Source organism: Nannizzia gypsea, genomic scaffold, assembly GCF_000150975.2.
Source record: "Nannizzia gypsea CBS 118893 supercont1.10 genomic scaffold, whole genome shotgun sequence".
Classification (NCBI taxonomy): domain Eukaryota; kingdom Fungi; phylum Ascomycota; class Eurotiomycetes; order Onygenales; family Arthrodermataceae; genus Nannizzia; species Nannizzia gypsea.
Genome location: NW_003345192.1, coordinates 1 through 27,698, shown reverse-complemented (window position 1 = coordinate 27,698; position 27,698 = coordinate 1). Strand labels below are relative to the sequence as shown.

Below are 27,698 nucleotides of genomic sequence, written 5' to 3'. Positions count from 1 at the left end.
CTAGATTTGAGAATCGTTCGTGAATTTAATATGTTTGCGCTAGGCCGTTAATCACAAGCCAGAGTGATATTTTCTTAACTAGATCATAACTAGATAGTGCTGGTCTTCTATATGAGTATGATGGATTCAGGCCACATTTCAGACAATTTGAAACGGAATTGGAAAAAGAGGTATCCCTGAAACTCTAGAATCAACTTGTCTATAGAATGTTTTTCGGGATGCTGTTGAATGTAGTGCCGATCTCAGTAACCTCAATTCAGTTTCTCAGCATAGCCTTCAGGAGCTGTGAGCTTAGGTATATCTTGGACACGGACAATATCAGCGGCGTTATAGAACCGGGGCCAATCTAACGTGTATTCATCCTGATGGCCGTGGAGACAATGGCGCAGCCATATTCCCCAGATGATATACATGTAGGCGCCGATTCCTGTGAGTAGGTGCCTATTCTCGGAGTGAGCGAGTGGATAACATGGACCGGTTTGGGGTAAATGATAAAGAGTGCGAGCTTACCACCAACCATGTCCCTCCAGCACGATGCCCCATGGAAGTCCGATTTCACGGCGCCAAATTCGCAGTGTTGAACAATATGTATTGTCCAAATTCCATATAAAGAAACCCCCAAGGAAAGTCGACAAACCGTAGGCAACCATTACCCACATACTGTTTAGAATCCTGAGGTCCCTGTCGTTTACTGTCTCCCCACTGGTAGTCATGATCTGTCCCGAGACGTTTGACTTGGCGCGGTTGCGCGATCGCTGTAGAGATGGGCGTAGGGTAACTTCCATCACCCACATACTTCGGAATATCACGATAGCAGTAAGGACTCCATATGCTACTTGGTGGAAGACGGGATCCTGGAGGTAGTGATAGTAGAGAGTGATGAAGATCGACAATCCCAGGAGACCAGCTCCGAGTATAAGACACTGGGATCGGGACCTGGAAAAGGAGAAGGTGGCATAGCACATGAGACATGTCGTGTAAATCATTGACAGCTCGTCAACGAGCTGCATAGGATCTGTTACTCCATAGAGCAACTAGTTAGCTAGTGTGTGCCAGAAGTGTAAAGAGAGTCGTGGTGAGCATACATTTCAGCGTCGAATGGAATAGAAAACTCCCTAACCCCACCAGGAGATATCCAAGGAATGCGACCTGAAAGATGGCGTCATGCCCATTCTTCCGGCAACTCCGGATGCCCTTCACTCCCAGGTATAGAAATAGGACGTTGGTGAAGGCATTCACGACTTCAGCGGCATATCGAGTGGCATAGTAGTCCTAGCAAATCACAGTCAGTCCATTATTATCGGGCTCTAGCTCTCGTGTTGTGGGTAAGTATTACCTCTTCGCACCAGTTGAGCGTCGAGGTGACAGGCGACCAGTATCCAGCCTGGGATGGCGGATAAGGTATGTTGAACGGCATCTGGGACGTAGTGAAAATCGGTTTCAGCGAGGCTAAGATGAACAAAATATCATCTTTAGCTGCTGGTAGACAAATATAAGAGACGCAAGGAAAAGCAAAAGAAGAGAGGGAACCGCAGAGGCGAGAAGCAAGAAGAAGAAGAAAGAAAGAAGCGCCGGCACGCCAGAAGATCAGGTGTCGTTTTAAAGTTTAGTAGCCGACTTAAGACTTTCCGCCGCAAAGCTTAATCCTATAGGGCTGCAAGGATGACCTCATCATGTGAATGCTGGGACTTGGAGCATTAGTCTCTGTATGGATAAAGACGAGCGTTGGTTAGATATTTAGGTATATCGTAAAAGAAATCGCCTGCATATAATTAACAAACATGGTCCTTTTACTACACACATCTTGGTGGGGAATATGATAACTAGTGCGCCAATAGTAGTTAACAGCTAGCTATCACATCGATTTTAATAGACCATGACAACTTACCTGGACCAAGAATTGACCTCCTACAGTGAGCTCACGGAAAAGGAGTGGCGCTTTAGTTTATTGGAATCGATAGAGCTCTTCCTACTGACGCGGTGGCTTGGAAGCCAAAGTTGAGGTAAGCGTGAAGACTTACTCCCTACCTCGATTGGCATTTTTCCTATTAGGCGCTGTTGGTTTTACGTCCCATGGCACAGAAGCGTCGTTGACGTTAGATACGACCACACTATACCACCACAAGAGGGAAGTTACGATGATTCTATGTCTATCGCCTCCTGGATTAGACGGAACCATGAAGAAGCTTTACTTCTTCCAGACATAGGCCAGTTGGTCCGCCCGTGGTTGGGTGTTTAAAGCGTTCTGCGTCATCCACATAAGAAGAATATGACGATACACTGACGTAAGATTTTCATCCCAGGGCTATTTTAAAAGGATAAACTGCACTGTTTCTTCTCCTTGAGTGATACATTTAAGAAGAATATATTGTAATATCCTACGAAAGGTTCCATATACTCTTCAATACCTCACATATCAACTGTCTTTCACGTATACTTCAATCTTCACACCCTAGGCATATCTCCCTTAACTCCCCAAAATGGAGATTGAAGGCCTGTTACGCTTTGCTCGCGACCACATTCTACTCCTTGCTGGCGGCTGCATCATACTTATCGTTATGATGCTATTCAGTACCAGGGCGGATTTTGAACAGTTATTTGACCGTATACACATGTATGGAACTTCTAACAAGATTCGGCTGAAAAAGCTAGCTGTCCAGCCTAAGGATGAACGTGAGAAATCTTGTCAATGGCTCATTGAACGGCTCTATTTGGTCCAGAGACTCCATAAATGGAGGCAACGACAAATATTCCTTAGAGAAACAATAATCGAATTCGCTATGCAAGGGAAACTAGACAAAATACATGATCTGGATAACTGGGGGCCTAGAAACTGGCAACACAAGTTGTTGAATGAGGCAGGTAAGGCCTGGGCTCTCACGAACGAATGGCATGACCTTCATCAACGCAAGCCTGAGGGCCCCGGGATAAGGCTACGTGACGCTCGTATCTCCCAGATTCATAAAACCCTACGAAATAACCCGACCAAACACCTTTCTCAGCGATATCTAGTGGAGGCATGCGAGGCACGAGGTGGTTGCTGTGCGAGGGCATGCCAGTGCTGTATGAAACCACGTGGGCAATACCCAGATAAAAGACTATACTACGCCCATTGCACGCTATTCTGCGGATGTTGTGTTCGCAGCCGAGGATTCGTACGACATAAGGAACAGGGCAAAGATATTGAAGGGCTCACCGATGTTTCAACTACGCCTTTCTCTATTGAAGGCTCTGGATGGTTCAAAGTATTGTAGGCAAGCTTAGCCTTAAAAGAAGACGGCTCGTGCGAGGAACCAGTAGTCCACCTGGTATTGGACTCGGTTGTCTCTCCAACTGCAACTACATATGTTGGGACGGCGGCCACCGGTGAGGCTAAGATGGCGGACCATTTTCCTGCGATGCTAGGGAAGGGTCCCTTTGAGAGAACCACCCAACAGCGTCGTGCTAAGACTATAACTTAACCCTGTTAGAGCTTGAAGTACTCCGTATAGCTCGAATTGTAAAAGTAGAGTACCAATCTGACAAGAGAGACTTTCCCCTCTCCTTTTATACATATTATATTGTACCTAGAGAAATCCAGAGACAAGCACACCAACTATCACTGGAGAGGAAGGTAAAGCTTTGCCTTCTGCCTGTACTATCACAACTAGGGATCATAGTAGTCTATGCGAATGATAAAGCCGTTTCGCTGCCTGTATGTGTAATCTATCAGAAAAGGCACGAAGTAAGGCCGACACTCTACTGGTTTCGGAGGCAATAATCCCCCTATACACGTACAGCAATAATAAGAAACCCGTCATACTAGTGACATATATCTAGCATGCATATACCGAGCTTGCCAACGGTTCTCCCAGTCCCCTATCCAACTAGTAGAGTCTGGATATCAATGTCCAATAGTTAGCTAATTATCTAGATGAAAGCCCTAGCTAACGGCATAGCCCGCTGGGTATAGAGTACCATCCTTACATCCAGCATATGGGTATCCCTAGTCTTAAGGGGGTATGTCCTCCTTCGTAGTGAGGGGTGAGGGCGGTGAGTGGCAGCAGAACCCGCGATGGCTAAACGCGTCGCCTTTAAACGAAGGAAACGCACGTTGGATGTTCCTCTTCCTTTCTCTTTTGTCCTCAGCAGCAGCAGCAACAACAGTATCAGCAGCAGCATCAGCAGCAGCATCAGCAGCAGCAGCAATGGCCGAAAATTGCACCTCCGGAGCGGACACAACGGCGGGGTGGCTCGCCCCCTTTCTCCCCGACCTCGGGGCGATTGCCCAGATTGGGGCCGTTGGGGTATGTGGTATGATTGCCACTGTCGGATTGTGTTTCGGGCCGTGGGCCCAAAACCTTTCAAGAGCCGTGGGATATGCAATGTAATTTATAACCCTCCAAAAAGAAAGCTGATAGGATGCTGACGTTCGATTAGAAGCCGACGGGCAGACCGCCACAATGCCGCCTCCCGCACTCCCACCACCACCACCACCGCCGTCTCCCCCTCTCCCACCATCACCACCACCAACACCGCCGCCGCCGCCGAAGAGGAGCTTCCCTCCGATAATGAGCCGGAGGCCGAAAAAGTACAAAAGGAGGTATGGGCGGACCAGAAGGAGATTAAGGGTAGTCAGCCTGTATCTGTGAAAAAGTGACGTAAGTGAAACGAAATCAGCGCTATATTGGTCCAAAATATGATGTGCTAATAGCTGATACTCTATTTTGTAGTAGTTTTCTTTTCTTCTTCTTCTTCTTTTTCTTCTTCTTCTTTTTTTTTCTTCTTCTTTTTTTTTCTTCTTTTTTTCTTTTTTTTTTTTCTTTTTTCTTCTTTTTTTCCTTTCCTATCCCCTGTTTTTTTTTTATTTTTTAAATTTTTTTTACGGGGAAAATAAATAAAAATTTTATTCAGAGAAATTCAGAAAGAAGCAGCTGACATGCTCTTCTTCATCCTTACCGTAGACTCCCTTCCCTAGCCGAGATTATTGGTCTATCAATAACAGTGTAGGTCTGAAGGCTCGAGAGGATGATAGTTGGTATATTGCTAAGGGGGGAGGTGGGTTAACAGCAAGTAGAGGAATAGGGGGGATAGATAGACAACGTTCCTAGATAAGTTATCCCCTTCCGTTTGCTGAGTTAAGGGTATATTTTGAGGAGAGCAACAGCTAATATTTAAGTCTGCGGATTAACGCCTTTCCTGGAGGGAAATCCTCAGATTAGCAAGGGTATACGCTAAGGAAACTCGTCTAGGCGCGGGTTCATTTTTCTAGAATGGCTAAAGGGTATAGATGAAGGAGGGCGATAGCTAATACTGAGCTAGACGTATTCGTCCTTCAGTTAAAGGATATATCCTCGGACAGTTGGTGTATATTTTAACGGGAATATATTGGTTGGATATCAAGCCTGGCATCAGGCAGACAAAGATATATAGCAAGGAGAGGAAGGGACAAAATCAAAGGGAATAGATTCAGCCTAATCTCAAGGGAGTATATTCGGACTACTAGGGGTATCATCTGGGTTAGGACCAAAGGCCCATAGCGTGTACTTGGCCGTCCCTACTGCGAGTGGTCTAGCTAAGACCGTGATTGGAAGTGGATAGAGACTTGATATTGGAATGTCGAAGGAGGAGAAAGTCGCGTTGTTCAAACGTGACGTTGGAAAGTGGAAGTTACGTACCCACATAACTAACGTCTAAGCACGTGATGAGACTAGCGCTTAATTCGGGTCGGCTTGGGAAGTTAAGAAGGCGAGGGCGTTGTTCAACAGCCACATAATGGTGAGGATAATAGCCATGGGCGAGCTGTACAGTGGGATATGGGTGACTAGTTAAACCAACCATTAGCTTGTTGTCGATTCCTGGTGTAACTAAGTGAGTCAAAAAAAAAAAAAACAACAATCGCAGTCCAACTCCGCTATATGATTAGTATATATTATTAGAGAGTGTAGAATCTGTACTGCGATGATATTCTGCTTTCGGAAAAGTTCACTCTTCCCCTCATCGATCAGTACTAGCCTGTCTTCAGAGTCGAGCTCGCTGTCTGGCATAATCAAGCGGAGATGCTCAGTCATAAGAAGCGGCACATCTCTTGTCCATGCTGGCATAGGCAAAAGGGCCATAGTGATCGAGTTAGCTACCGGGGAAACCACGGTTACAGCTCCATAGTATCATCGAGTGAGTAATGGGGGTCGATTGTGCCATCCTCTGCCTGTTTGACCTTGAAGTGGTATATTGTGTCTAGCTTAGTGCGCTCTTCCTGGCTCAGGTATTGCAGTCGGTCTTCCAGAGACGTGAATTTGCCGTGATAAACTTCATCGATGAACGTCCAGTAGATGTCATCGAACATGGAACTGTACCGTGCAGCTAGACACACCCAGAATAACTGAGTATCCAAAGAATTCTCCATGCGCGGCGATAGCCTCTGAGATTCCTGCAGCCTACCAGTAGACACCATGTCAGACTCAGCAGCTCGTAGGGCGTCCAAGAAAAGATGAAAGCGAGGGGTATAGCGAGTCAGAAACTCGGTGAGGTCTGATTCCCAGTCCTCGGGGGACTGAAGCAGAAGCCACCATGGGGCCACGTAACTAAACTCGGCGGGGGCTACATAGGTAAACTCCCAATCCATGGCTGCCGCAATGCGGATATTTTCGATGTCCACAAGTATATTTGAGGGGCGGAAATCGTCGCAGTAGAGCTGAAATGCCCCTTCATGGAACTGAATGCGTTCGACGACTTTGCTAAACAGGCAGCGAGCAACGAATTTCCCGCGACAGTCAGCTTCGTCAGTGGCTGCGTCGTTCCGCTGAGTAAGGAAATGCAACATGTGCTATGTGGCGAGGGACTTGAAGTAGTCGGCTGCTGAATCGAAGATGACATTTGAATCTGGCAGTACGCAAGGCGGGACATTTGCAGAAGTAGATAGCTCGTTGATATTGAATGTAAACGGCTTTCTCGATACCCCGAATTCTCCATCCGGCTCTTCTGCCAGGGCGCCGATCCTGGGGAACTCAGGCTTGGATAATTCAAGAAGAAGCTGGGCCACCTCTTGGTAGGCTCTCCGCAACCCTCGCTGGCTGATATGCGGGTTCAGAACGGGTTGCCCTTCCACCTTCGGATCCTTGAGGATGCTGGCGAGAGGCGTTCCGTGGATATAGGTTAGAACGATATACGGCCCCGTCCACGTCTTCCCGGAGCCGTAGACCTCAGGGACAGGGATCGAGGTGTGCTTCCGGAGGTATCTCAGGACGGCGACTTCGTTGGCAACTTTTTCAGCACGGAAGATTGTCCGTCCAAGGGAGCTGAACCGAACGATAACCTCAGGAGTTTCATCATGGAACTGAACACGGTAACACACGTTGAAGGCACCGGTCTTCCATTGACACGCTTGCGTCGCTCGGCGGCGCAAGTGAGTCGCGGCCAGCTTCACGGCAAGATGTTCAGGGGCCGCTCCTCTGCGATATGATCAAACTGCATGGTGACAGGGTCGCAACGCTAGGGTGGGCGGACTGCATCTATATGGATAACAACTAGAAGATTGAGAGCATAACGGCACAGGAGAAGATGCAAAGATAGCAACGGATTGGAAGGAGGAAGGAGATGGAACCACCAGCGCGAGCAAGTTGGCAAGGAGAAAATCCGCAGTTACGGTGTTCTAGTTACATCACCTGATCCCCAAGTGGCCTGGGGACCTCGGCTCCCAGCCAGCTTGAATAACAACAACATCATCATAGACACAAGTACCGAGGAATACTCCGTACAACAACCAGAGATGATGGGAGCGTCATCATTGTGCATGGTCTTTTGGCCGAATTGTATGTTGAGTATCTTCGCTGCCACTGGACCCACCATTGCAGTCCCCATGAGTTGTGTGTGTACCGTGCGAGTCGAATAAATCAGCAAAGGGGGGATAGTCTGCCGGATTCTCATAAAAGACTGCGCGGCTCATATTCTTAAGAAGCTGTGCCGCCTCGTCCATCGTGATAGCCACCCTCCACATACCAGAGAACCTTCTTACATCGTCGCTGATCCAACACTCACGCTCGGTAGCCTCGAAAGCCCAGAGCCCGCCAGAAGATGGCCATGCAAGCCATTTCCTCCCTACCCCATCGTCGTCCCCGGGCTCGGTAATACCGTAGCCATATTCACAGTCCTCATAGCAGCTACAGCCGTACTTGTTGTCTGGTGGCCGCCAGATTGCACCTATTAGGCGGATTTTACGGGCAAACTCGTCCTCATCTGCCGGCTCTTGCTCAACAGCTATTTCCTCGAATCGCTGGAGGCCGATGTAATCTAGCTCGGGTGCGTTGGCATGGAGTTTTTTTCCAAACACCTCCGCCAGCCTTCATGGATGGGCGAGCCTCCAAAGCAAGTCCGTCTCGGATAAAGGCAAGGCGGTAGTACGGGTAGTCCACATAATGGCCCCTTTCCCCGAGAGTGCAGGCTACCCACCCAGCCTCATCGTCCAAGCGCATCGATGGGGGTTGCCAATAACTGATTATGCGATTCCACGAGTACCTGGATTCTGGGTGGTTAAGATACGCTGCCCTACATGCAAGTGTTAACCGCTAGCATTAATGCTTCAAGTCAAGAAGACAGAGCCCACATACAAGAAATAGGCTCCAATCAAACATGTCGCTGCCACTAGCCACCTGCGATGTGCCACTGTAAGTGCCATATCCTATATTGATTCTGCAAAGACTGAAACAGAAGGCATAAAGAGAGCGACTGTCATGCGGAACAGCACCGAGATGAGTGGTCGGTATACGATATATGCGTTCTTTGTTTCGTTACTCTGCCCTCCCCCTTCCCCCATGTGGGATATGTAGCCTAGGCTGCAACTTGACCAACGTAAGTATCTAGGTACCTAAGCTATCGGATATAACTAAGCGCAACGCCGCTCCGCGTTGGTCACGTATTCCATCTGCAGCCTTCAAGATAGTGTCAACAAAGTTTCTTAGCTATAAAATGAGTCCCTAGCCAGCTTTTGGCCGATGAGACAAGCTCTTAGATAACCCAGATGTTGCTCACAGAATTTGCTGGTGTAGCCGGCGCTTTGCAGTCAAAATAGAGAGCTGAAACGTACACTTACACATAATAACTACGCGGAGTATATAACAAACATGTGGAGAATTTGCTAACTCGCGGCAAGTGGAGGAGTTCTGGTGCCAAGAAATCATCTCTGATGCCTGGAATAACTCGGAGGCTAACTAACTAACGGAGGCTAACGGAGGCTAGTTAACGGCGCGCTAACGGCAGTCTCATCTCAATCCAACAGTTAAGAACAACGAACCAATTGGTTGCCTCCGGCTATGTCATGGAAATTAGAAATAAAACACGGAGTACGGGCAATAGTCTTTGTTATATAACGAGATGATCCCCCCTTTTATGTTTACCTGGAAGTCAAAGCTAGGGACAGAATACTTCTTGAAATTCAGAAACCTGCCAAAGCTGCCTGCTTGGCCATCCCATCTACGTTAGTGGCCTTCCTCTCCACCACAAAGTACGACTAAAGCCATAATTACCTATGGCTTCTGCCTCTACGCACTACACGGACCAGAAGCTGGAAATACCTAATGAAGGAGATGCGGCACTGGTACACCCATTTCTTTTGATACATATCGCCAGATGCCCTTATATGTTATTGATTTTGTAACGATAGGCTGATGCATAATTCTGTTGATTATCTACAGGCTGAATTCTGCAACCTCGACGGCCAAGAGAACCCTAAACAATGGCCGATGCTTCGAAAATGGAAGGCTATGCTCGGCATTTCGTTCTTTGTTCTTATGAGCCCTCTTTCTTCAACGATTGTAGGACCGAGCTTACCGAGTATTGCTAGAGATTTATCAATTACCAGGCCTGCAGAGCAAGCGTTGGTGCTTTCTGTCTTTGTGCTCCCCTATGCCTTTGGCCCGTTGATTGCAAGCCCTTTATCAGAAATATATGGGCGGGTACCAGTAATCCAGTCTTGGAATCTCCTATATCTTGTCTTCAATACTGCATGTGGCAGTGCACGATCAAAGTCAGCCATGTTTAGCTTTAGATTCTTAGCAGGCTTTTTTGGAAGCGCTACACTCGGTGTATGTTCCTTTTTATCCTGGTTTGATATTTGACCTATCTTGCTAATTATTTCTGACATTTAGATTGGTGGTGGAACCTTAGGTGATCTCTTTACAGCCGAGGAACGCGGTAAAGCAGTTGCCATCTATAGCGTTATCCCCTTGCTCTCACCAATCTTCGGTCCAATTTTCGGCGGCCTTATTTCCCAGCACATATCATGGCGCTGGGCATTCTATATAAGCTCGCTATTAGATGCAGTTATCCAGATTCTGGGACTTTATCTTCTCGAGGAAACATATGCCCCAGTGCTTCTACGAAAAGCAGATGCGTTCACTACGGTTAGCCACATCAGATCAACAGCTACGCTCCACGACCAGGGACGCATTAAAGGAACTCCTTACCCAGTTAAAGGCTAATCTCGGGCGAGCGGTCCTCCTTCTCACTACACAGCCCATTGTTCAGGTATTTGCCGTATATAATGCATTTCTTTATGGCATTATCTATGTCCTGTATACCACCTTTCCGGATCTATATACCAAGATCTACTATCAAACAGAAGGAATGGTGGGTTTACATTATATTGCTATGGGGGTGGGTATGGTTATTGCGGCTGAGGGCTTCACTCTTGTTAATGATCGAATCTTTGCCTTGCTCAAGGCCAGGAATAACGGGGTGGCTCTGCCGGAGTTCCGTGTGCCATCGATGGCACCAGCGACTCTGCTGATAGCTGGAGGGCTGTTCTGGTATGGCTGGAGCGCGCAGTACAAACTCCAATGGATCATGCCCGATATTGGGAGCGGCATATTCTGCGCAGGGGCTGTTATATGTGGCATCTCTGCAAATGCGTATATAATTGACACGTATGGAAAGTTCTCTGCAAGCGCGTTGGCTGCAGTTGGGACGCTGAGAAGCCTGACGGCATTTGGGTTCCCTCTGTTTGCTCCTTATGTGTAGGTATTTCTAGAACTCTCTCCACTCTGCGATATTGATACTGATAAAGATGTAGGTTTGACACAATAGGCTATGGATGGACAGGAAGCCTTCTTGGATTCTGTGCTCTGAGTATCGGGCTCCCCGGTGTCGCCGCTATCTGGGTCTATGGCAAAGCACTACGCCGACGGAGCACACTTGCAGCTCCGGACATCAGATAATGGATGACCTCCCAACTATCTGTAAATACTACATGGATGCATATACTGTAGTCATTAGGTCTCCAGGAAGATCCCGCAAAGCTCGAGCTTCTTACTGTTTGTTCAATTGGAGGAAAGATGCACAAAAGTTGGTCTACAATTATCACACTCTGCGGATCTGGGGATCGAAAGCTGCATGACGTAGTCGTATGTTAATAGTTAGTGTTATCTTGTCCGTAAGTGATTAGTTACTTTGTTGATATCCCCATGCCATTGTTGTAACTCAGTTAACTCTCTGTGACTATCTTGGAGATTAAGGTCGTACGCATTTACAGCAACAACCTTAACAGCCCCCTTAAACCTAACTTGGATTGCTTTTAGTATACGCTCAATGTCCAATAATACTTGCCGAACACGGATCACGCAAGAGAATGGCTTAGGGTTAGCTTACTTTCTAGAACAATATCCCTATCCAGGCGCCTGTTATGGCAGAAAAAGATATTTGTAGATCGTAAAATGCGTACATATAGTAATCAAGTAGGGTCGTGATTTAATATGAGAAAGTTACAGGATCAATGGGTAAAAATTGGGTAAATCCAGCTATTAGGAGACGGTGTAAACGTGATAACCATGCGGTGTGGTTATCAGCTTTAGCATTACATGTGCACCTACACCCTTGGCTGGGATATCACTTGATTATCTATGTGAGATTGCTGCAGGGCGTAGATAGTTATCGTAACTATCGCTCAGCACTACTACGCTGGCCACACACACGCTGACTCGAACCGGCGTCCGTGAATGAGCCAGGTCGCTGTACTTAATATTGAGCTACTTCACCTTTCGGCTTCATTAGCTACCTAGGTACTGCCCTGTCTTAAACAACTCTATAACTACCTAGTTAAGAGTAGACTTCCCAGCTTTCAAAATGTCATCTTCTCCCACCGTCCATAGCCAATTCACCATTTTGTCGGGAGGCATCTGCTTCGGAGACCTGCATAACATCTGGCATGGAGCTATATCGGACCCTATGGAGCGCTTACACTTCATTCCTCCGCAGGTGTCCGGGACAGTCATAGTTCATGATGTCAACTTCAATATTGGCGCCCGAAACGGAGCATGGAACGTCTACCAGCTTGTTGACATCGACAGCTGCAGTGAAGTTGTGGCGTGGTTCGCGTGTCATGTTGAAATCGATCCGCAGGCAGAAGTCGATCGGATACTCCATGTCTCGGGCTCCCCGTACGAACCTGACAGCGGGTCGTCTCGGAACTGTGAGAAAACTGTCGATAATGGAATTCTCGTGATAAACCGCTACGACTGGGGCTGCTACGACGAGCGGGCGCTTGAGGACGTAGCGGAATGGGAACATATCCCAGACGGCCGCGTCCTCCACAATCCCAGTGAAGGCGCAGGGCTGGTAGACTCTGTAGGGGCAAAGGATCAGGTCGTTCAATGGCGAACAGCTCCCAGCCGCACGCGAGACAGTCTTCCTTCGCCAGGAGGGACGTGGATGCATATCCCCGACGCAGAATACAAGTTTGGGAGGTTTGGGTTCGACGCGACGCGACGCACCGCCCAGTCTTTTCTTTTCTTTACTGGCGCGACGCATTTTACAAACACGACCTTCACTGGAGTTCACAAGAGCCTTCGAAAACTGGAAACAGCAGAAGAGAGATTTGAGCGTCAAATCCGTGAGGGTTACAATTTCGAGGGGCTGGATACCCTACATCTACTCGCATCATGTTACTAGAATCTCCCACCTCCGGCCGAAGAGTGCTTCCGGCCGTTCAAGCAGACCGAATATATTCTGGAGGAATCAGATATTGAATCCATTTTGCAGTTAGAACCAAAAGGCCGGCCAATTTGCGTGGAATGGAAAGCTTGCATGGTCAGCTTGATAAACGACCTGTTACTGAGCTACCTGGTATCTTCTGTCGTACCAGCTTGCTCAGCTCACGCCACAACCGGGGAAATGATATCCTTGCTCTGGCCGAAACGAGATAATGATGAATCTATTGATAAGTACATGGCAACTTGTTTTACGGGCTCTATGGCGCGTCAGACGACATTCCCACAACCAAGCTTCGATACTGCATCCGTCGCCGCCCGGCTTAAGGAGTCGTTGACCGGCCGTTTGGATAATCAGCCAGATGCACAGGCACTCTTCAACAGCAGCGACGAATTTGGCACCGGCCTAGCTAGGAGCCTTGGGTGGCTAGTTGCAGATATATTTGACTTTTCAACGAACCGAGCAGGAGACTGTCAACGGCCCACTCAGGTACCTTCCGACTTTCGGATTTCCGTGGGAAATGACCCAGAGCTGTTGTCGATATTTAAGTATAGTTGGGTGTTGTGGAATGGGCGTGGGGAAGAGGAATATATCTGCAATGACCCTATGATACAGGTTAATAGACAGATTCAGGCTGTAAATCGAGCACGACAAGGATTATAAGGGGCAGTAATGTCGTCAGCGGCGAAATCACTTATTGGCCTTACCAGCTTATATAGCCCGCCAGCAGCTCTACCCTCCCAGTGGCTTTGCGCCAAACCGCCACAGCGATGACGTCGTAGTTAGAACTCACAGCCCCGCGAAGCTAATTAACTAGCAACTAGTCAGTTATATAAATCAACGATTGTATCGCTCTCTTATTGTGTTATTATATACCAGACAACACACAATACATTTCTATACTAGGCATTTACAATGGCTGATTTAAATAAAAATATACCAGAGCCTGTTGACTCTCCGCTATTGATCGGACTTCCTGATAGGACACCTCAAGTTAAATATACCAATATGGAGGACATCAGTTTCTTAGTAGATAGAAGGGTTAGACTATGTTGTTTAGACGATTCCCAAAGCCCTTTTATTATAGTCGTGAATATACCACCTACAATCCTTCAAGACTTTGATACTATCTACCCTGATAAAGGCCCAAGGATATTAGCCAACCTACAAGATAAAGTCCTTGTTATCGAAGTCATGGTCACAAAGGCGCATGAGATCGCAGCTCGCATGCTAGAAATGTGTATCGAAAGACAGCTCGAGAAGATGAACCTGGAGTATGAAATCCTTGCCTCGGGAGCAGGACGAGCAACAAGCAGCACCTTTGTGAAAGAACCTGATGGTAGCTTCACGCTACAACATCACGACTGGCCGATCCTAGCGATAGAGTCCGGAGTATATGAGTCCGAAACTAAATTAAAAATGGATGCCAGAGGGTGGTTGGAGTCCGCAAGCTCGGAAACAAAAATTGTTATAACGATAAAAATCGATCGACATTCCCCCCAAATCGATTTCAAAAAATGGGAACACTCCATATCAACACCAAACAGAACCACTCGTTCCTCGCACCAGCCAGCAGAAGTCACAGAAGCTATCCACGCAAGATATTATAATGATGTCACTGATATTACAGGCGACATGACCATACAATTCGAAAAGATCGCCGGAAGAAAACCCAACAATGCCAACGAGCACGACATTGTTATCACGAAATCCGATTTTGAATCTATATCAAAGATGGTATGGTTGGGACAGAAGTTTCTGTAACTTAATGTAACTGTTACTTCCCTTGTATTTGTCGCCATCCAATGTTGCGCACAACTAGTTAGTTAAGTACCTAGAGCTTGGTAAATCAAGTCCTCCATCCATCAGGATGAGAGTATTCGATCTGATGAGTCTGTCTTGCCCTTAGCGTCACAATTCCTTCCGTCGATCACCTTGGCGATGTTTTTCAGGCTCCCTCCCCACAGTGATGGAATGAGGCTGTGGCTTCTAAGTTCTCCACATGTTTCGTGGTTGGGAGGAAGATCGCGGAGATAAAGCTGAGATTTGTAGTTATGTAGCGAATGCAATCCTTCAAAGTGGGTAACTAATCATCCAATGGAATCGACGATGTTTCTCGACTATTCTCACTCTTCCCAGTAGTTACTCCGTATCTCGGTCGACTTGAAGATTCTGCCAGTTCAACTTCAGATGGATGAACAGGGAACCCGAATTCAAAGCAATACTTCTCTATCAGGCTGACATCCTTCGAGGACTCCGCCCTATACGGTTACATCATCTTGTCAGCTATTTTCACCTGCCTATCTTGGACCTTGGGCCTCCCACCCTCCAATCGATGGAGTCCCAGTCGGATCAGGGGCGTGTAACGGCTTCTCTAGCTTCCGTCATGGGATCAAACTACACCAAATCTCACTGGGGACAGTTGACCGGCGCCTGGAAATACCCACAGCCTAACCACATGCCGTATCGGATATCTGGGCTTGAGAAGGAGCATGGATGGCTTGTACTTGGTACGGCTGAGATCCATTGAACATCGATGTCAAGACTTCCACCACGAAGGATTTCAGCTCAGTCAAACAAGTCGAGGACTAAGAGCATCTTACCTGGAGAAATGAGGCAGTGAAATTATGGGAAAGCAAAGAATATAAAAGCAGCCTCTTGAACCCGGATCTGGGAGAGCAAAACCAGAACAAATCAAAGAACTACAGGAAGCTTACTTTTACACGCCACCGATCAGTTGACATTAAATTCATTTCCCCTTTATTCGTGGACTTTTGATGAACTACATCTTACGATCAAAATGAAGGTCTTTCCATTCATCTCCCTTGCCACGGTTGTTGCTGGCGCAAATATCCGAAACCACTTCGGAGACAACTGTAAGGGTGGCTATCTCGACTACCCCAATATCGCCCAGAGAGTCTGCGCCAGCGCCCTCCATGACAACAATACCAAGGGTGCCGTCACTGTCGCCTTCTCTCAGTTGCCCCAGCGCTCGAATATGAACGGCTGGCAAAACACCCGTGATGGGGGTATCTGCGGTTCGCTCGAGAAACAACAGAATGTGGGAAATACCGACCACAAGTGCCTGCCCAAGCTGGCCGGTGGCGCCCAATACGCTGGTAGCAGCTGGACCGCTCCTGGATTCAGGGGAGCGAGCGAGGAGGATGTGAGATGCACCAGAGAGATGGCACCTCACGCCCTTGTCCTGAACGACGGACACAAGTATGCCCTCGGCGGTATGGAGAAGGACATGATCAATTCGCTCTATGACTTGGCCGTGGCAGGAACCGGCTTCCAGGAATTGCCAAGCGAGTTTGCGGCTTTCGAAATCGAGAAGGAAAGTATCCAGCAGCGTGCTCAAGAGATCAAGGCCTAGAGAGTGGGCATCCTTCTGGATAAATCGATAACTCAAGTTTGGATATAATGTTGCGATTTGATGAAAGGACAAGTTATGCTAGAGAATAATGGAATAGTCATATGTGATTGAGTTTATGTTTTGCAAGCTTGCTTTATAGCATGCCATCTCTTTCATAGATATTCTTTTATAGTTAGTTAGTACACCCAACAAAGTCTCTCGTTAAATATTGATAGTGGGTAGTTATCGAGCCATCAATCTAAACTAGTAGTATTTTGTTGAACTAAAAAGTAACACTACTTAGTTAGCAGTAGTTAGCGAATGAGAGGATAATAGTACTTCTGGTATATTTATAAACTTGAGCGTATATAGTTAACGGCTTGAGATTCACATCTTCACTTCCCGTGCTGCTCCTCAGGGCTAGTATAAGGCAGTAAACAATGGATCGCGGCACGTTAAGTATATCCTGTTGCACAGACCAACTGCGACCTCAATAACTACTTAACTATAACTAAGGTTAACGTTAGGGTTCACTGCCTTGTAGCTAAACTAGTTATCTTGGCGCCAAGATTAGTTCTGCCAAGCCCCGAGGGCCGAACCTTTCTTTATTCCTTGGCTCCGTCGCGCTTCTCGATTCTCTCTTAACCACGCCCGAGCACCGAGCTCTCCTCTAACATGCTCTCCTCCGACTTCCGACAGACAGCATGACACCCAAGGGCGCGCACAGGGCCAAACGGAGCCCTCAGATGGAACGCTATGTCGTCTTCCTTGACCAGGCGTCCGAGCACCGGGCTCTCTGGGTGAGGTCCAGCTTCCGAGCAGCGAGGACAAAAAGGCTTTAATTTAGAGTGGTATGAAACAATCTCAATCCAAAAAACCAAGGCCCATTAATATTTTTGACATTTTTGACACGCTGCCTGCTACTCTAGCCCCGAGGCCTCTCTCCATCGTTAAGTTTACCTTGGTGTGGTCAAAATGAATGGAACCTCTCCGTCCTCGACCTGCCTGGGAGACGCTCCTGGTGACAATGTTGGCCTTGAGGCGTTTGGCGAGAGGCTGAACGAGGATATCACCAAAGTTGCGAGTCGAGCATCCATCTCTTCGACCTCAGCTCAGACACTCGCTCAATCACGCGCTCTCAATCCTGCACCAGGAAGCAATTTTGATCCTTCCTCAGCAGCTTTCGATGCGCGCGCCTGGATCCAAGACTTTGTCCGAGTATGCGAGTCTGACCCCAAGTCAGCGCCATCGCGTGCGCTAGGCGTTGCTTTCAGGCGACTGAATGTTTTCGGTTGGGGCACCGGCGCGGAATACCAACGAACTACGGGCAGCGTTGTTAGCGATACTGTTAAATGGTTAGCTCGCTTTGCTACAGGATATCAGAACGGCCAACGAGTGGACATCTTACGCGATTTTGAAGGCATTATAGAAAAGGGCGAGATGCTGTTGGTTCTGGGACCACCGGGATCTGGTTGCTCTACCCTCCTCAAGGCTTTATCGGGGGAGACGCATGACCTAAGCATCGAGCCTGATTCACATAGTGATTTCAGAGGTAAGCTCCTTGACATTAAAAAAGTGAATTGCCTGCTTACACCGAGGCAGGTGTTGGGCTAGACCACATTCGCTCGTCCCTTCGTGGTGATGTTCTCTATAACGCTGAACTTGACACTCACTTGGCACCATTGACTGTCAATGAGACACTTACATTCGCCTCACGCGCTCGATCACCACGGCATATCCCAGGGGGGGTTAGCCGAATCCAGCTAGACACAATCCGACGAGATGTTATAATGGCTGTATTTGGCTTAACACATACCTACAATACCCGTGTTGGAGATAACGTTGTGCGTGGTGTAAGTGGTGGAGAGCGTAAAAGGGTGAGTATTGCTGAAGCTACCCTGACAGGAGCCAAGTTCCAGTACTGGGATAACTCCACCCGTGGGCTGGATAGCAATAATGCTATCAACTTCTGCCGCCACCTGCGTTCGCAGGCTGATCTGCTTGACGTGACTTCTGTGGTTACATTGTATCAGGCACCCCAGGCGGCGTATGATGTGAGTTATACCCCCCCTATGCACTGATAACTGTTTAGCTAACGATTTATACAAGCTGTTCAATAGAGTGACTGTCATTTATGAAGGCCGCCAGATCTATTTTGGCAGTACCATTGACGCCAAGGCCTACTTTGAGGAGCTTGGCTTCTGCTGTGAGCACCAAGAGCGCTAGTATATACCTCTCATATTCTGACACTATATGCAGGTCCTGAGCGACAAACAATCCCCGACTTCTTGACTTCTATGACCAGCGCGGATGAAAGGAAAACCAAACAGGGATTTGAACATTGTGTACCCCGTACAGCGAGCGAATTTGCAGCAAGGTGGCAAGCCAGCAAAGAGCGCCAGGCATTGCTTCGCGAATTAGACGAGTATCCCGATAAACACCCACAGGCACATAGACTTCAGGAGTATTTGTGCGCACGTCGAACCGAGCAGGCGAAGTTTCAACGTCCTAGCTCTGCCTATACGATCTCATACATGCAGCAGGTATCGCTTACCCTATGGCGCGCTTACAGACGATTGCTAGCTAATCCTAGCTATACTATTTCCTTCCTGGTATTCAACGCAGTAATAGCCATTGTTTTAGGAAGCATGTATTTAAGATTGAAAGAAGACACATCGAGCTTCTACTATCGCGCAGGTGTGATTTTCTTCTCCCTACTTTTCAACGCTTTTGGCAGCCAGCTAGAAGTGAGTATATCGTGCTCCATACCATTCTCAATTGGGGAAATTGAAGAACTGACAACCTTGCAGGTCCTGACAATTTATGACGAGCGGCCTGTGGTTGAGAACAGAATCGTTACGCCTTTTATCACTACTCATCACAGGCGATCGCGAGCTATCTCATTGACCTCCCCTATAAAATAGGCAATATATTGGTCTTCAATACTATCATCTACTTTATAGCCAATTTGCGACAAGAAGTAGGGGCATTCTTCTTTTTTTGCCTAACCACTTTCCTTACCACCTTAATCCAATCGGCAATCTTCCGCACCTTAGCATATATAACCAGAACAGCAGCTCAGGCGATGATTCCAAGCGCTATACTTGGGTTAGGGCTTATAATCTATACGGGCTTTACAACTCCTCTTAATCAATTACCAGGGTGGTCCCGGTAGATAGCTCACATTAACCCTCTAGCATATGGTTTCGAGTCATTAATGGCTAATGAATTCCATAACCGCCGCTTTCCCTGCACCAGCTTCGTTCCCCACGGGCCAGGCTATGAAGACCTTCCCTCTGTTTCGCGGATATGCTCTGTTGTTAGTTCAGAAGCCGGCTCCGCATTCGTCAACGGGGATAGTTATATTAATATGTCTTTTAACTATTGGAATTCTCATAAGTGGAGGTTTGTGTTAATAGTATCACCCTTATATTGACAGCATGATAACTGATGACGAACAGGAATATTGGAATTATGCTTGCTTTCCTAGCTTTCTTTATTCCGGCTTATATCCTTGCGGCCGAGCTTTCTAAACCACCTAAGGCTAAGGGTGAAGTACTAGTGTTTCAACGTGCTAAAAGGAAAGCGCTCACCACAATGGATAAGAAGATTTCTGTGGACCCTGAGAATCAACTGCCCGACCGGCCAGTCATTACGGAGAAATATGGGACTACTAATGAGCCCGCAGGGGTTATTGGGAAGGGCACTAATATCTTTCATTGGGAAGACCTTTGCTACGATATTAACATCAAGAATGAAGAGCGGCGTCTGCTAGACCATATTGATGGTTGGGTCAAACCCGGCGTGTCCACAGCCCTAATGGTAATATTGACAGTGTTCGAGTTGCAATAGGATATTTTTCTAACTCTTTCATAGGGTGTTTCAGGTGCTAGAAAGACAACACTTCTTAACATTTTGGCTGCCCGCGTGACAGTTGGCGTTGTGAGCGGAGACACTATGATAAATGGCAAGCTTACAGATACTTCTTTTCAGCATAAAGTCGGCTATATTCAGCAACAGGATCTCCACCTTAGTACCTCTACAATCCGCGAAGCCTTACAATTTAGTGCTCTTCTTCGGCAGCCTTCAAGTATTTCTGAAGCAGAAAAGCTCCAGTATGCTGATGAAGTTATAGATATATTAGAGATTAGGGATGTCGCAGATGCTATTATTGGTGTACCTGGTGAGGGCCTCAATATTAAGCAGCGGAAGCGTCTTACAATTGGAGTGGAATTGGCCGCTCGACCTCAACTATTGATTTTTTTTGATGAGCCTACTTCAGGGCTGGACTCACAGACATCCTGGGCTATTTCCGAATTGATTAAGAAACTAACTAATAGTGGTCAAGCAGTACTTTGCACTGTGCATCAGCCTTCTACTATTCTTTTTAATCAGTTTGACCGGCTTTTTCTTATTGCTCCAGGCGGCAAGACGGTTTACTTTGGTGGTTAGTTGATGTTTATTTCCCATATAATTTAACGAGTTGGTCGACTGACAAAGATATAAAGACCTAGGACAAGACTCGTCCACATTAATCGAATACTTTGAACGCAACCATTCATCTCCTTGCCCAAGTGGTGCTAATCCGGCCGAATGGATGCTCCAAGTGATACAACCTCCAGCAGATGGCACCAAGCGCCTTGACTGGCACCAAATTTGGCTCGAGTCCCCTGAGTACACAACCGTGAAAAGCGAGCTTCATCGTCTTCGTTCTCTTCCCATAGGAGGAATTCACCAGGAAAATGAAATCGAGATCACAGCCAGAAAAGATCCTTCCATGCATCAAGAGTTTGTAGCACCCTTCTGGACGCAATTCTTACTGGTTTTACGTCGGACCTTCAATCATTACTGGCGATCACCACTTTACATCTGGTCAAAGACTATTCTTATTGCCCTTTCGGTAAGCTAAATTAATATACTGGTGGGCTACTATGATTTTGCTAACCTCCCATTGCAAGACTATCTATCTCGGCTTCAGCTTCAGCGCAGATAACACTATACAAGGCATGACAAACCAGCTCTGGGCAATTTTCATGTTATTCATTCCATTTATCAATATCAATGAACAAATCATGCCCATGGTCCTTCCTCAACGAGCACTTTTCGAGGCCCGTGAGAGACCATCTAAGATTTATAGGTGGACTAGTAAGTGATAATATTTCCAATGTTATTTTATCCTTTGGTATATAGCTAATGAGGTTAAATCATAGCGTTCATTTTGTCCAATATCATCGTCGAACTATTTTGGAACACACTGATGGCTGTTCTCATGTATGTCTGCTGGTACTACCCTATCGGCTTCACAAAAAACACGATGGAAGGTGACCAGGCCATCCGGGGATTCCTAGTCTTTTTGCTTTTATGGACATACATGCTTTTTACGAGTACAATTGCTCACTTCGCCATCACCTGGATCGATATGCCAGACACAGCTGGTATTTTAACCAGTTTTATGTGGCTTCTATGCATTTTCTTTTGTGGGTAAGTTGACCAATTATATATCATCATCATCATATGAGCAGCATGGCACCAAGACGACTGACCACCTGCGCCCCAGAATCGGAGTTCGCAAACAAGACATCCCAAGGTTCTGGATCTTCATGTATCGCCTCTCACCTGCGACCTATCTGGTCGGTGGCCTCATGTCTTCTGCAGTAGCCAACTCTGAGGTGCATTGCGCATCACACGAAATACTTACGATGAGGCCGATTGACAGTAGTACCTGTGGAGATTTCTTGAACTCGTATATCAACTCAGCTGGTGGAATGGTGTTAAACCCCAGCGCAACTGATATCTGCAGGTACTGTCCGATTGCGTCGTCAAATGAGTTTTTGGCCGGGTTCCACATCTCCTACAATACTCGCTGGAGGGATTTTGGCCTCATGTGGGTTTATATCCTCTTTAACATTGCTGGCGCATTGGGCCACTACTGGGTCTTTAGAGTCCCAAAGAAGTAAGGACAGTAAGCGTGCTTGAGAGTAGAGCCGAGGTATCTGGTACGCTCCAACGGTATGATCTGCAGGACTGCCAACAATCGAGGGTTTCCAGGTAGATATCTGTAATAGATATGTAGAATGGCGTATACAATACACTTTCGGTTAAATACATATAAGCTCATTTAGTAATCATTTTCTCGTTGAACGGTGAACCAGCAAAAAACCCGAGTGCAACACAGATTATTCGCTGCGCAGTCTACAGGTTTCGTTCGTTTGTAACATCGCTAAGCTCGGCCATTCCTGTATCCTCAGGAGCCCATCCAGGAAACAAAATATCAAACATAGAATGTGACCCATTCGGATAATCTGACTCTATTAACTTTTCGAGCAGTATTGCTGGGTCAAGGGGAAAATTCGGTGCCATGGGTAGTGCCACTGAGCTCTCAATAGCAGGGTGGGCGCTACCAAGACTCCCCATATTATCTGCAGAGCTGGCCTAGGCTTTGATTAATTACACATCAAATATTTCTGAACGGATAGGCCCCATACAAATAAATTATTGAGCTCGATATCTGGATTCCACTGCTCGAGCTTCCCAGGTCTGTGCACAAGGTTGGGTATAGAGGAGAGCCATGATAGCGCTCCCCTCGGTCTAGCATCGTCAAATTTGAGTTTTCGAATATAATGGCGAGCAATGGTCGTAAATTCTGCGATGTTCCTCCCTGGTAGAATACCTTTAGAGATCATTTCAAGCCGCGTGAAGTACTCTGCTGCTTGGTCGAGAAGGGCTAAATTCTTGTTGGTCTCGCTGTGTCGGGGATAGCAGACTACCAAGTCAAATAAGACGAACATGGCAGACATTGGCATAATACCAGCCACTAAATTCCTTACTAAAGAAGAACTTACTAGAATTAATAGCTTTACTATAATAGAGGGACGCCTTCGCGGTAGAGAAGCTAGTATAGCTATAATAAGGAGTAGATAGAATAAGAAGGTCCCTCGCCGATAATCAGCAAACGAACATTCAACTCATGAATTATCGAACTTACAACACTGGCATGTGTAGCGCTAGGTCGATGAATGGGACCAGTTCAATCACACTCTGCGCTGCTTCCATCAAGTTCTGCTGGTGATCGTTGTTCTCCACATCGTACTCTGAATTAACGTGCAGGGATAGTCTCTCGACAGCAATAACAAGGGTGTAGTACAGACAATGTGCCTGGATCACAACCAGTTTAGTACTCAGACGCTCGAATCCACTCCTGTCCAGTTGCTTGCCCGGGCGGTAGGCCATAGGAACCGACGAGCGCCATTGCTCTAATCTACTCTGTATACGCTTGATGGAGCCTAGGAAAGATGTCTTCGTCTTAAGAGTCGCCTCTGTTGAAAAGAGAGACGTATAAGTCATCGAACATAGCCTGCTGAGACGGTTGGCAGAAAGAAACCAATCATAGCCGGCAACAGTAGAGTCTGACACCGCAGGGACAACACAACCGATGTCCCCATCAGCAATCACCTAGTCTAAAATAAGTAACACACCTTCAACTCGTTGATATGAAAAAGTGGGCATACTGAGCTGTTCGATTCATAGAATGCTGTCATCTTTTCGATATAGTGGATGGTACAGAACAGCCTTAGATGTTTCTCTTGAGCATTACTGGATTTGTGATAGCGGAGATGCTGGGCCACTCTAGCAGCCTCGTATATCAGTGTTTGATCTAGCTTAATACAGCTCGGATTCATTGCGAATATAGACTGCAACGGGTTAGACTAAAAGACATCCTTGTATGAATGACCGTGAACCTACCATGGCCGTCAGGGCCTATGAGTGGCGTCTGTTAGTGTCACTTTTATACATTTGCCTATTGAAAAGAAACGCACTTGGAGTTTTAGGAGGGAGTAGGCCGGGACAATCAGATCGGAGAGGTGCCTAAGAGAAATTTGGAACAGACCCCACGATTTCCCCGATCCTGGCACAAAGCTTCCACCATCACAATACTGACTGCCCAATGCTAAGACGGCATGGTATAACGCCGATAGCGATTTGTTGGTATCCCCGGCTGCCTTAATTCTCAATTCCCTGGTAAGCGACGCAAATTCTTGTCTATCAAGGAAAGGATAAAGTGGGTGAAGGTTCTCAAAATAGGCTATATAGCCTGATCAGCTGATGTTAGAGAATAGATGGAGAAAGAAGGACCTTCGATATAAGCATCTGCTTCGGCAGCTGTTACCTCAGGAGTCTCTGGGAGCTGTCGAAGCTAATTACTGCGAAAGTTGAGTCCCTCTTGACACAAATCTCCTTATGAGGTTCTCTATGCTATCGATAAGTACCTTGAGGTCGTTTGCCTCCAGGTGATCCGTTAAAATTTCTATACGTTGGTTTGAAAAGAAGCTAATCACCGAACTCGATACTGGATATGCGTTAGTTGAAGTGACCATAGCGGAGAGAAGGTGGCCAACTTACCTCTGCTATTGCTGGCCTATGACTATAGTCAGAAATTTGTCTTAACCTGGTCAATCTACAAGCTTGACTTACCTTGATTACAGCAGTCTCGTCGAATAGAAGAGTTTGATGATTCTGTTGCGGGCCATCTTGTAGAAGGCGGTCGATAAGGAGCATTTCTTCTTCTCCTTCTCTATCACGGGAAAGGCCTCTAGCCACCGCGTACTTGTGCAGGATGATATATGCACGTTCGCCTCGGCGGTCGCCACGTCTATAGTGAAGCTGCTCTCCGCTCCACCTTCAGCTCAGGGCAACGACGGCACCGCGGGTGCTGGTGGCATTGGGTATAACCGATATGCGGCCGAACAGAGGGGGAAGAGAGGCCGATGGTCCAAGAGGGAGGATAAGCTACTCTTATCCCTGGTCCGGAAGGATGCCCCCCCAATAGAGGACGATGTCGAGGAGCTTTTCCCCTCGAGGACTCTGTCGTCTGTGCAGCAGAGGTATCGCATCTTCCAAAAACAACAGGAGGAGGGGAGGAAGGAGGCGGGGGACAGGCAGAGAAAACGTAAGCGGCGTTCTTGATGTATCTATCCGTACGCAGTGCAATATTAAGAGCGTTTACTCTTTTTAATATTTAAAATATCTCTAAAAAGATCCCCTTATAAAGGGAATATATCTCCTTACTTAGCTAATAGTATAGTTTAGTTTAATCTCTCTTTTTAATCTTTTACTACTACTAATAACCCTTAACGAGTTATTGTTTCTTAGTTAAATATAGCCCTCGAGATATCCAGCGCATTCGACTTGAGCGTGAACGATCCGCAACGGAAATGTCGCGACGCAAAACCCGCGCCGGCCGCTGAAGCGTGTCACACGCGAAATGAAGAAATATCTATGCGATAACCTGACCGAAAATCCTAAGTGATATCTTGAAAAGATGGTCGAAATACTACTAGAGAAATTGGACGGAAAGATCTCGCCAAATACAGTCAGTTCGCAAAGAAAATGCGGCGCATCGCCAAGGAGCGAGTTCACGAACTTCGAGACTATTATTAAGGCTCGGCGAGCAAGCCAAAACTAATGACGGACAAAATAATACCACCTGCTTCACTGCTTTCAGCTCCAGACTGCCAAACATGCCGATCAAAGCTATCATCTAACTTTATTCCCAACTATATAGCTTTGAGGCCCCTGACAATCTTCCCAATAGCCATTATTCTTATGCCAAGGGACCCAGTTCAACGTGCGCTACGCGGTGCAGCTCTCGCAATGGACAGTTTTGGTTAGGCGGAATCGGTACGCTAGCGCGGTCATTGTCGAGAAAGTACTTAATATGATCAGGCGCAATTTGTAGAAGGCATATAACGGGATTTCCTTGAGTGGCGCCTGGCTGAAAAGCATCTGGACTGCGGTTAGCCAGTTGCTTGTACGAGTGAGTAATTGAATCTGGAACACATACCAGAGTCGGCTGAGAGATTTTGGATACATTTCTCATAGGCTGGGTTACAAGTCGGCATGGTCTTTGCAGCTTGTTCAGCTTCAGCAGTACCAAACGCCGGTTGATGGGCCTTGTCTGCAATATCAAGACACTGCTTTGATATATCAGGGCACTATTAGCGATATTTAGTTAGCTAAGATAGGTTGCCAAATAGAGGTTCAAAATTGTAATTAGTAGTTGGCAGGCCACACCTGTTCCTTAAGGAGTTGGATCCAGCCCGCGTCAGTCATTGCCTGCGGGGCGGCCAGGACGACGGGGGCTAGGAGAGCGACAATAGAGATGAACTACACACTCTATTAGCAGCATTTCTCGCTGTTGCGAAGTATTGATTCTTTACCTTCATGGTTTCTTTATAGCGTGCGATTTCAGTGGATGTAATGAGTATAAAATATAGGATAGAGAGGAAATGGTAGAGGGGAAGACGTTAGATTTATATAACACAGCTTTAGGCAGTGAGCAGGCACGTATATATTAAGATAGGGGGAAAGCACTCAGGTTAATAGTGATAGTCAGGGTTTAACTAGATTGTGGATTTTACTCCATAGTGGCATAGATATCTGCATGGCTGGCTGAATCTGAAACTCAAAATACGTCTTCCTGCCAGCTCGGCAATTTATCCAGGAGGTAATGACCGTGCGACAAGCTGAACTGTGGGGCAAGCTAACTGATGGATCTAGTAACTATAGTACATGCTCGGAGATCCGATTCAGACTTGGATAAATTGGGCTTCGGCGCTCGATCGACTATTTACGAGGTACAATTGAAAAATGGTCTAGATTGTGGTTACATGATCTGCACTGTTCTTGTCGCAGTACTTTTACGAACAATACAAAGAAGACGCGGGAGATCAGGATATGCAGATGACATCGCCTTGATCTGTGCTGGTTACTCACTCGAAGAGAATGTAGAGACTCTACAAGAAGATTTCAAGCTGTTGAATGCCTGGGCAAACCACGAGGGGCTCACGTTCGACATAACTAGCTAAGACTGAGCTCGGCCATTTCACTCGGAGGAGAAACCACGACAACCCTCCAATCAAGCTGAACATTGGGTCCATAACTCATACAGTAGACGCCACTCCTCCGGATGGCTCTATGCGCTATCTTGGAATCTGGCTGGACCGCAAGCTGGGTTTCCAGAAACAAGTGGAGGTCATGGCGGCTAAGGCACGACGAGTGGGCGGCGGGATACGGGCACTGAGCAACACAGTCAGAGGTGCCCTGGTGGAGCTACTGAGACAGGCTGTGCGAGCCTGCGTGCTCGCTTCGCTATATTATAGAGGCGAGGCCTGGTGGCCTGGCATCTCTCGAACGACAAGAAGAAGAGAGATCTCCAACAAAATGACCATGCGTTGCAACCAACTAGAACTCGTACTGCGGCGGCCCTCCTGGGTCTGAAAGGTGCCATTGCCTCTCCTCAAGCCGAGTCCGCAACCAACATTTATATATGTCTTGACAATCTAGAAGTTGAAAGATCCCTCGGCTTCCACACCAACACCTCCTGTTA

The 27,698-nt window shown here is 47.0% G+C and overlaps 16 protein-coding genes across 16 annotated transcripts; 10 read left to right on the top strand and 6 right to left on the bottom strand.

The window, feature by feature from the left end:
• Positions 1-251: 251 nt before the first annotated feature.
• MGYG_08591 (alkaline phytoceramidase) lies at positions 252-1,417 on the bottom strand (the record flags this gene model as incomplete). Its single annotated transcript, XM_003168997.1, has 4 exons — positions 252-441; positions 511-1,015; positions 1,086-1,272; positions 1,337-1,417. 4 exons carry the CDS (start codon positions 1,415-1,417, stop codon positions 252-254), a joined length of 963 nt encoding a protein of 320 aa, XP_003169045.1.
• Positions 1,418-1,876: 459 nt separating this feature from the next.
• Positions 1,877-2,207, top strand: MGYG_08590 (hypothetical protein; the record flags this gene model as incomplete). Its single annotated transcript, XM_003168996.1, has 2 exons — positions 1,877-1,913; positions 1,999-2,207. 2 exons carry the CDS (start codon positions 1,877-1,879, stop codon positions 2,205-2,207), a joined length of 246 nt encoding a protein of 81 aa, XP_003169044.1.
• A 273-nt stretch (positions 2,208-2,480) lies between these two features.
• On the top strand, positions 2,481-3,254 carry MGYG_08589 (hypothetical protein; the record flags this gene model as incomplete). The annotated part of the gene is made up of 1 exon (XM_003168995.1): positions 2,481-3,254. One exon carries the CDS (start codon positions 2,481-2,483, stop codon positions 3,252-3,254), a length of 774 nt encoding a protein of 257 aa, XP_003169043.1.
• A 933-nt stretch (positions 3,255-4,187) lies between these two features.
• MGYG_08588 (hypothetical protein) lies at positions 4,188-4,639 on the top strand (the record flags this gene model as incomplete). The annotated part of the gene is made up of 2 exons (XM_003168994.1): positions 4,188-4,366; positions 4,420-4,639. 2 exons carry the CDS (start codon positions 4,188-4,190, stop codon positions 4,637-4,639), a joined length of 399 nt encoding a protein of 132 aa, XP_003169042.1.
• A 1,491-nt stretch (positions 4,640-6,130) lies between these two features.
• MGYG_08587 (serine/threonine protein kinase) lies at positions 6,131-7,523 on the bottom strand (the record flags this gene model as incomplete). Its single annotated transcript, XM_003168993.1, has 4 exons — positions 6,131-6,781; positions 6,854-7,425; positions 7,448-7,470; positions 7,507-7,523. 4 exons carry the CDS (start codon positions 7,521-7,523, stop codon positions 6,131-6,133), a joined length of 1,263 nt encoding a protein of 420 aa, XP_003169041.1.
• A 239-nt stretch (positions 7,524-7,762) lies between these two features.
• Positions 7,763-8,653, bottom strand: MGYG_08586 (hypothetical protein; the record flags this gene model as incomplete). Its single annotated transcript, XM_003168992.1, has 3 exons — positions 7,763-8,268; positions 8,309-8,523; positions 8,586-8,653. 3 exons carry the CDS (start codon positions 8,651-8,653, stop codon positions 7,763-7,765), a joined length of 789 nt encoding a protein of 262 aa, XP_003169040.1.
• Positions 8,654-9,502: 849 nt separating this feature from the next.
• On the top strand, positions 9,503-11,189 carry MGYG_08585 (polyamine transporter 1; the record flags this gene model as incomplete). Its single annotated transcript, XM_003168991.1, has 5 exons — positions 9,503-9,571; positions 9,669-10,058; positions 10,122-10,376; positions 10,399-10,988; positions 11,045-11,189. 5 exons carry the CDS (start codon positions 9,503-9,505, stop codon positions 11,187-11,189), a joined length of 1,449 nt encoding a protein of 482 aa, XP_003169039.1.
• Positions 11,190-12,093: 904 nt separating this feature from the next.
• Positions 12,094-12,918, top strand: MGYG_08584 (hypothetical protein; the record flags this gene model as incomplete). Its single annotated transcript, XM_003168990.1, has 1 exon — positions 12,094-12,918. One exon carries the CDS (start codon positions 12,094-12,096, stop codon positions 12,916-12,918), a length of 825 nt encoding a protein of 274 aa, XP_003169038.1.
• Positions 12,919-13,872: 954 nt separating this feature from the next.
• On the top strand, positions 13,873-14,721 carry MGYG_08583 (hypothetical protein; the record flags this gene model as incomplete). The annotated part of the gene is made up of 1 exon (XM_003168989.1): positions 13,873-14,721. The coding sequence occupies one exon, from the start codon at positions 13,873-13,875 to the stop codon at positions 14,719-14,721; it is 849 nt and encodes a 282-aa protein (XP_003169037.1).
• Positions 14,722-15,043: 322 nt separating this feature from the next.
• MGYG_08582 (hypothetical protein) lies at positions 15,044-15,484 on the bottom strand (the record flags this gene model as incomplete). The annotated part of the gene is made up of 2 exons (XM_003168988.1): positions 15,044-15,218; positions 15,405-15,484. The coding sequence occupies 2 exons, from the start codon at positions 15,482-15,484 to the stop codon at positions 15,044-15,046; spliced, it is 255 nt and encodes an 84-aa protein (XP_003169036.1).
• A 273-nt stretch (positions 15,485-15,757) lies between these two features.
• Positions 15,758-16,333, top strand: MGYG_08581 (hypothetical protein; the record flags this gene model as incomplete). Its single annotated transcript, XM_003168987.1, has 1 exon — positions 15,758-16,333. The coding sequence occupies one exon, from the start codon at positions 15,758-15,760 to the stop codon at positions 16,331-16,333; it is 576 nt and encodes a 191-aa protein (XP_003169035.1).
• Positions 16,334-17,287: 954 nt separating this feature from the next.
• Positions 17,288-22,269, top strand: MGYG_08580 (opaque-specific ABC transporter CDR3; the record flags this gene model as incomplete). Its single annotated transcript, XM_003168986.1, has 11 exons — positions 17,288-17,864; positions 17,915-18,366; positions 18,422-18,518; positions 18,572-19,059; positions 19,488-19,717; positions 19,774-20,134; positions 20,189-20,759; positions 20,821-21,212; positions 21,271-21,457; positions 21,523-21,793; positions 21,870-22,269. The coding sequence occupies 11 exons, from the start codon at positions 17,288-17,290 to the stop codon at positions 22,267-22,269; spliced, it is 4,026 nt and encodes a 1,341-aa protein (XP_003169034.1).
• Positions 22,270-22,504: 235 nt separating this feature from the next.
• Positions 22,505-24,868, bottom strand: MGYG_08579 (hypothetical protein; the record flags this gene model as incomplete). Its single annotated transcript, XM_003168985.1, has 10 exons — positions 22,505-22,744; positions 22,798-23,126; positions 23,155-23,213; positions 23,298-23,764; positions 23,821-24,018; positions 24,130-24,395; positions 24,446-24,506; positions 24,580-24,659; positions 24,713-24,728; positions 24,785-24,868. 10 exons carry the CDS (start codon positions 24,866-24,868, stop codon positions 22,505-22,507), a joined length of 1,800 nt encoding a protein of 599 aa, XP_003169033.1.
• A 277-nt stretch (positions 24,869-25,145) lies between these two features.
• MGYG_08578 (hypothetical protein) lies at positions 25,146-25,557 on the top strand (the record flags this gene model as incomplete). The annotated part of the gene is made up of 2 exons (XM_003168984.1): positions 25,146-25,287; positions 25,463-25,557. The coding sequence occupies 2 exons, from the start codon at positions 25,146-25,148 to the stop codon at positions 25,555-25,557; spliced, it is 237 nt and encodes a 78-aa protein (XP_003169032.1).
• Positions 25,558-25,913: 356 nt separating this feature from the next.
• On the bottom strand, positions 25,914-26,535 carry MGYG_08577 (hypothetical protein; the record flags this gene model as incomplete). Its single annotated transcript, XM_003168983.1, has 4 exons — positions 25,914-26,140; positions 26,181-26,304; positions 26,384-26,476; positions 26,506-26,535. The coding sequence occupies 4 exons, from the start codon at positions 26,533-26,535 to the stop codon at positions 25,914-25,916; spliced, it is 474 nt and encodes a 157-aa protein (XP_003169031.1).
• A 595-nt stretch (positions 26,536-27,130) lies between these two features.
• MGYG_09200 (hypothetical protein) lies at positions 27,131-27,589 on the top strand (the record flags this gene model as incomplete). Its single annotated transcript, XM_003168982.1, has 2 exons — positions 27,131-27,158; positions 27,261-27,589. The coding sequence occupies 2 exons, from the start codon at positions 27,131-27,133 to the stop codon at positions 27,587-27,589; spliced, it is 357 nt and encodes a 118-aa protein (XP_003169030.1).
• Positions 27,590-27,698: the final 109 nt, after the last annotated feature.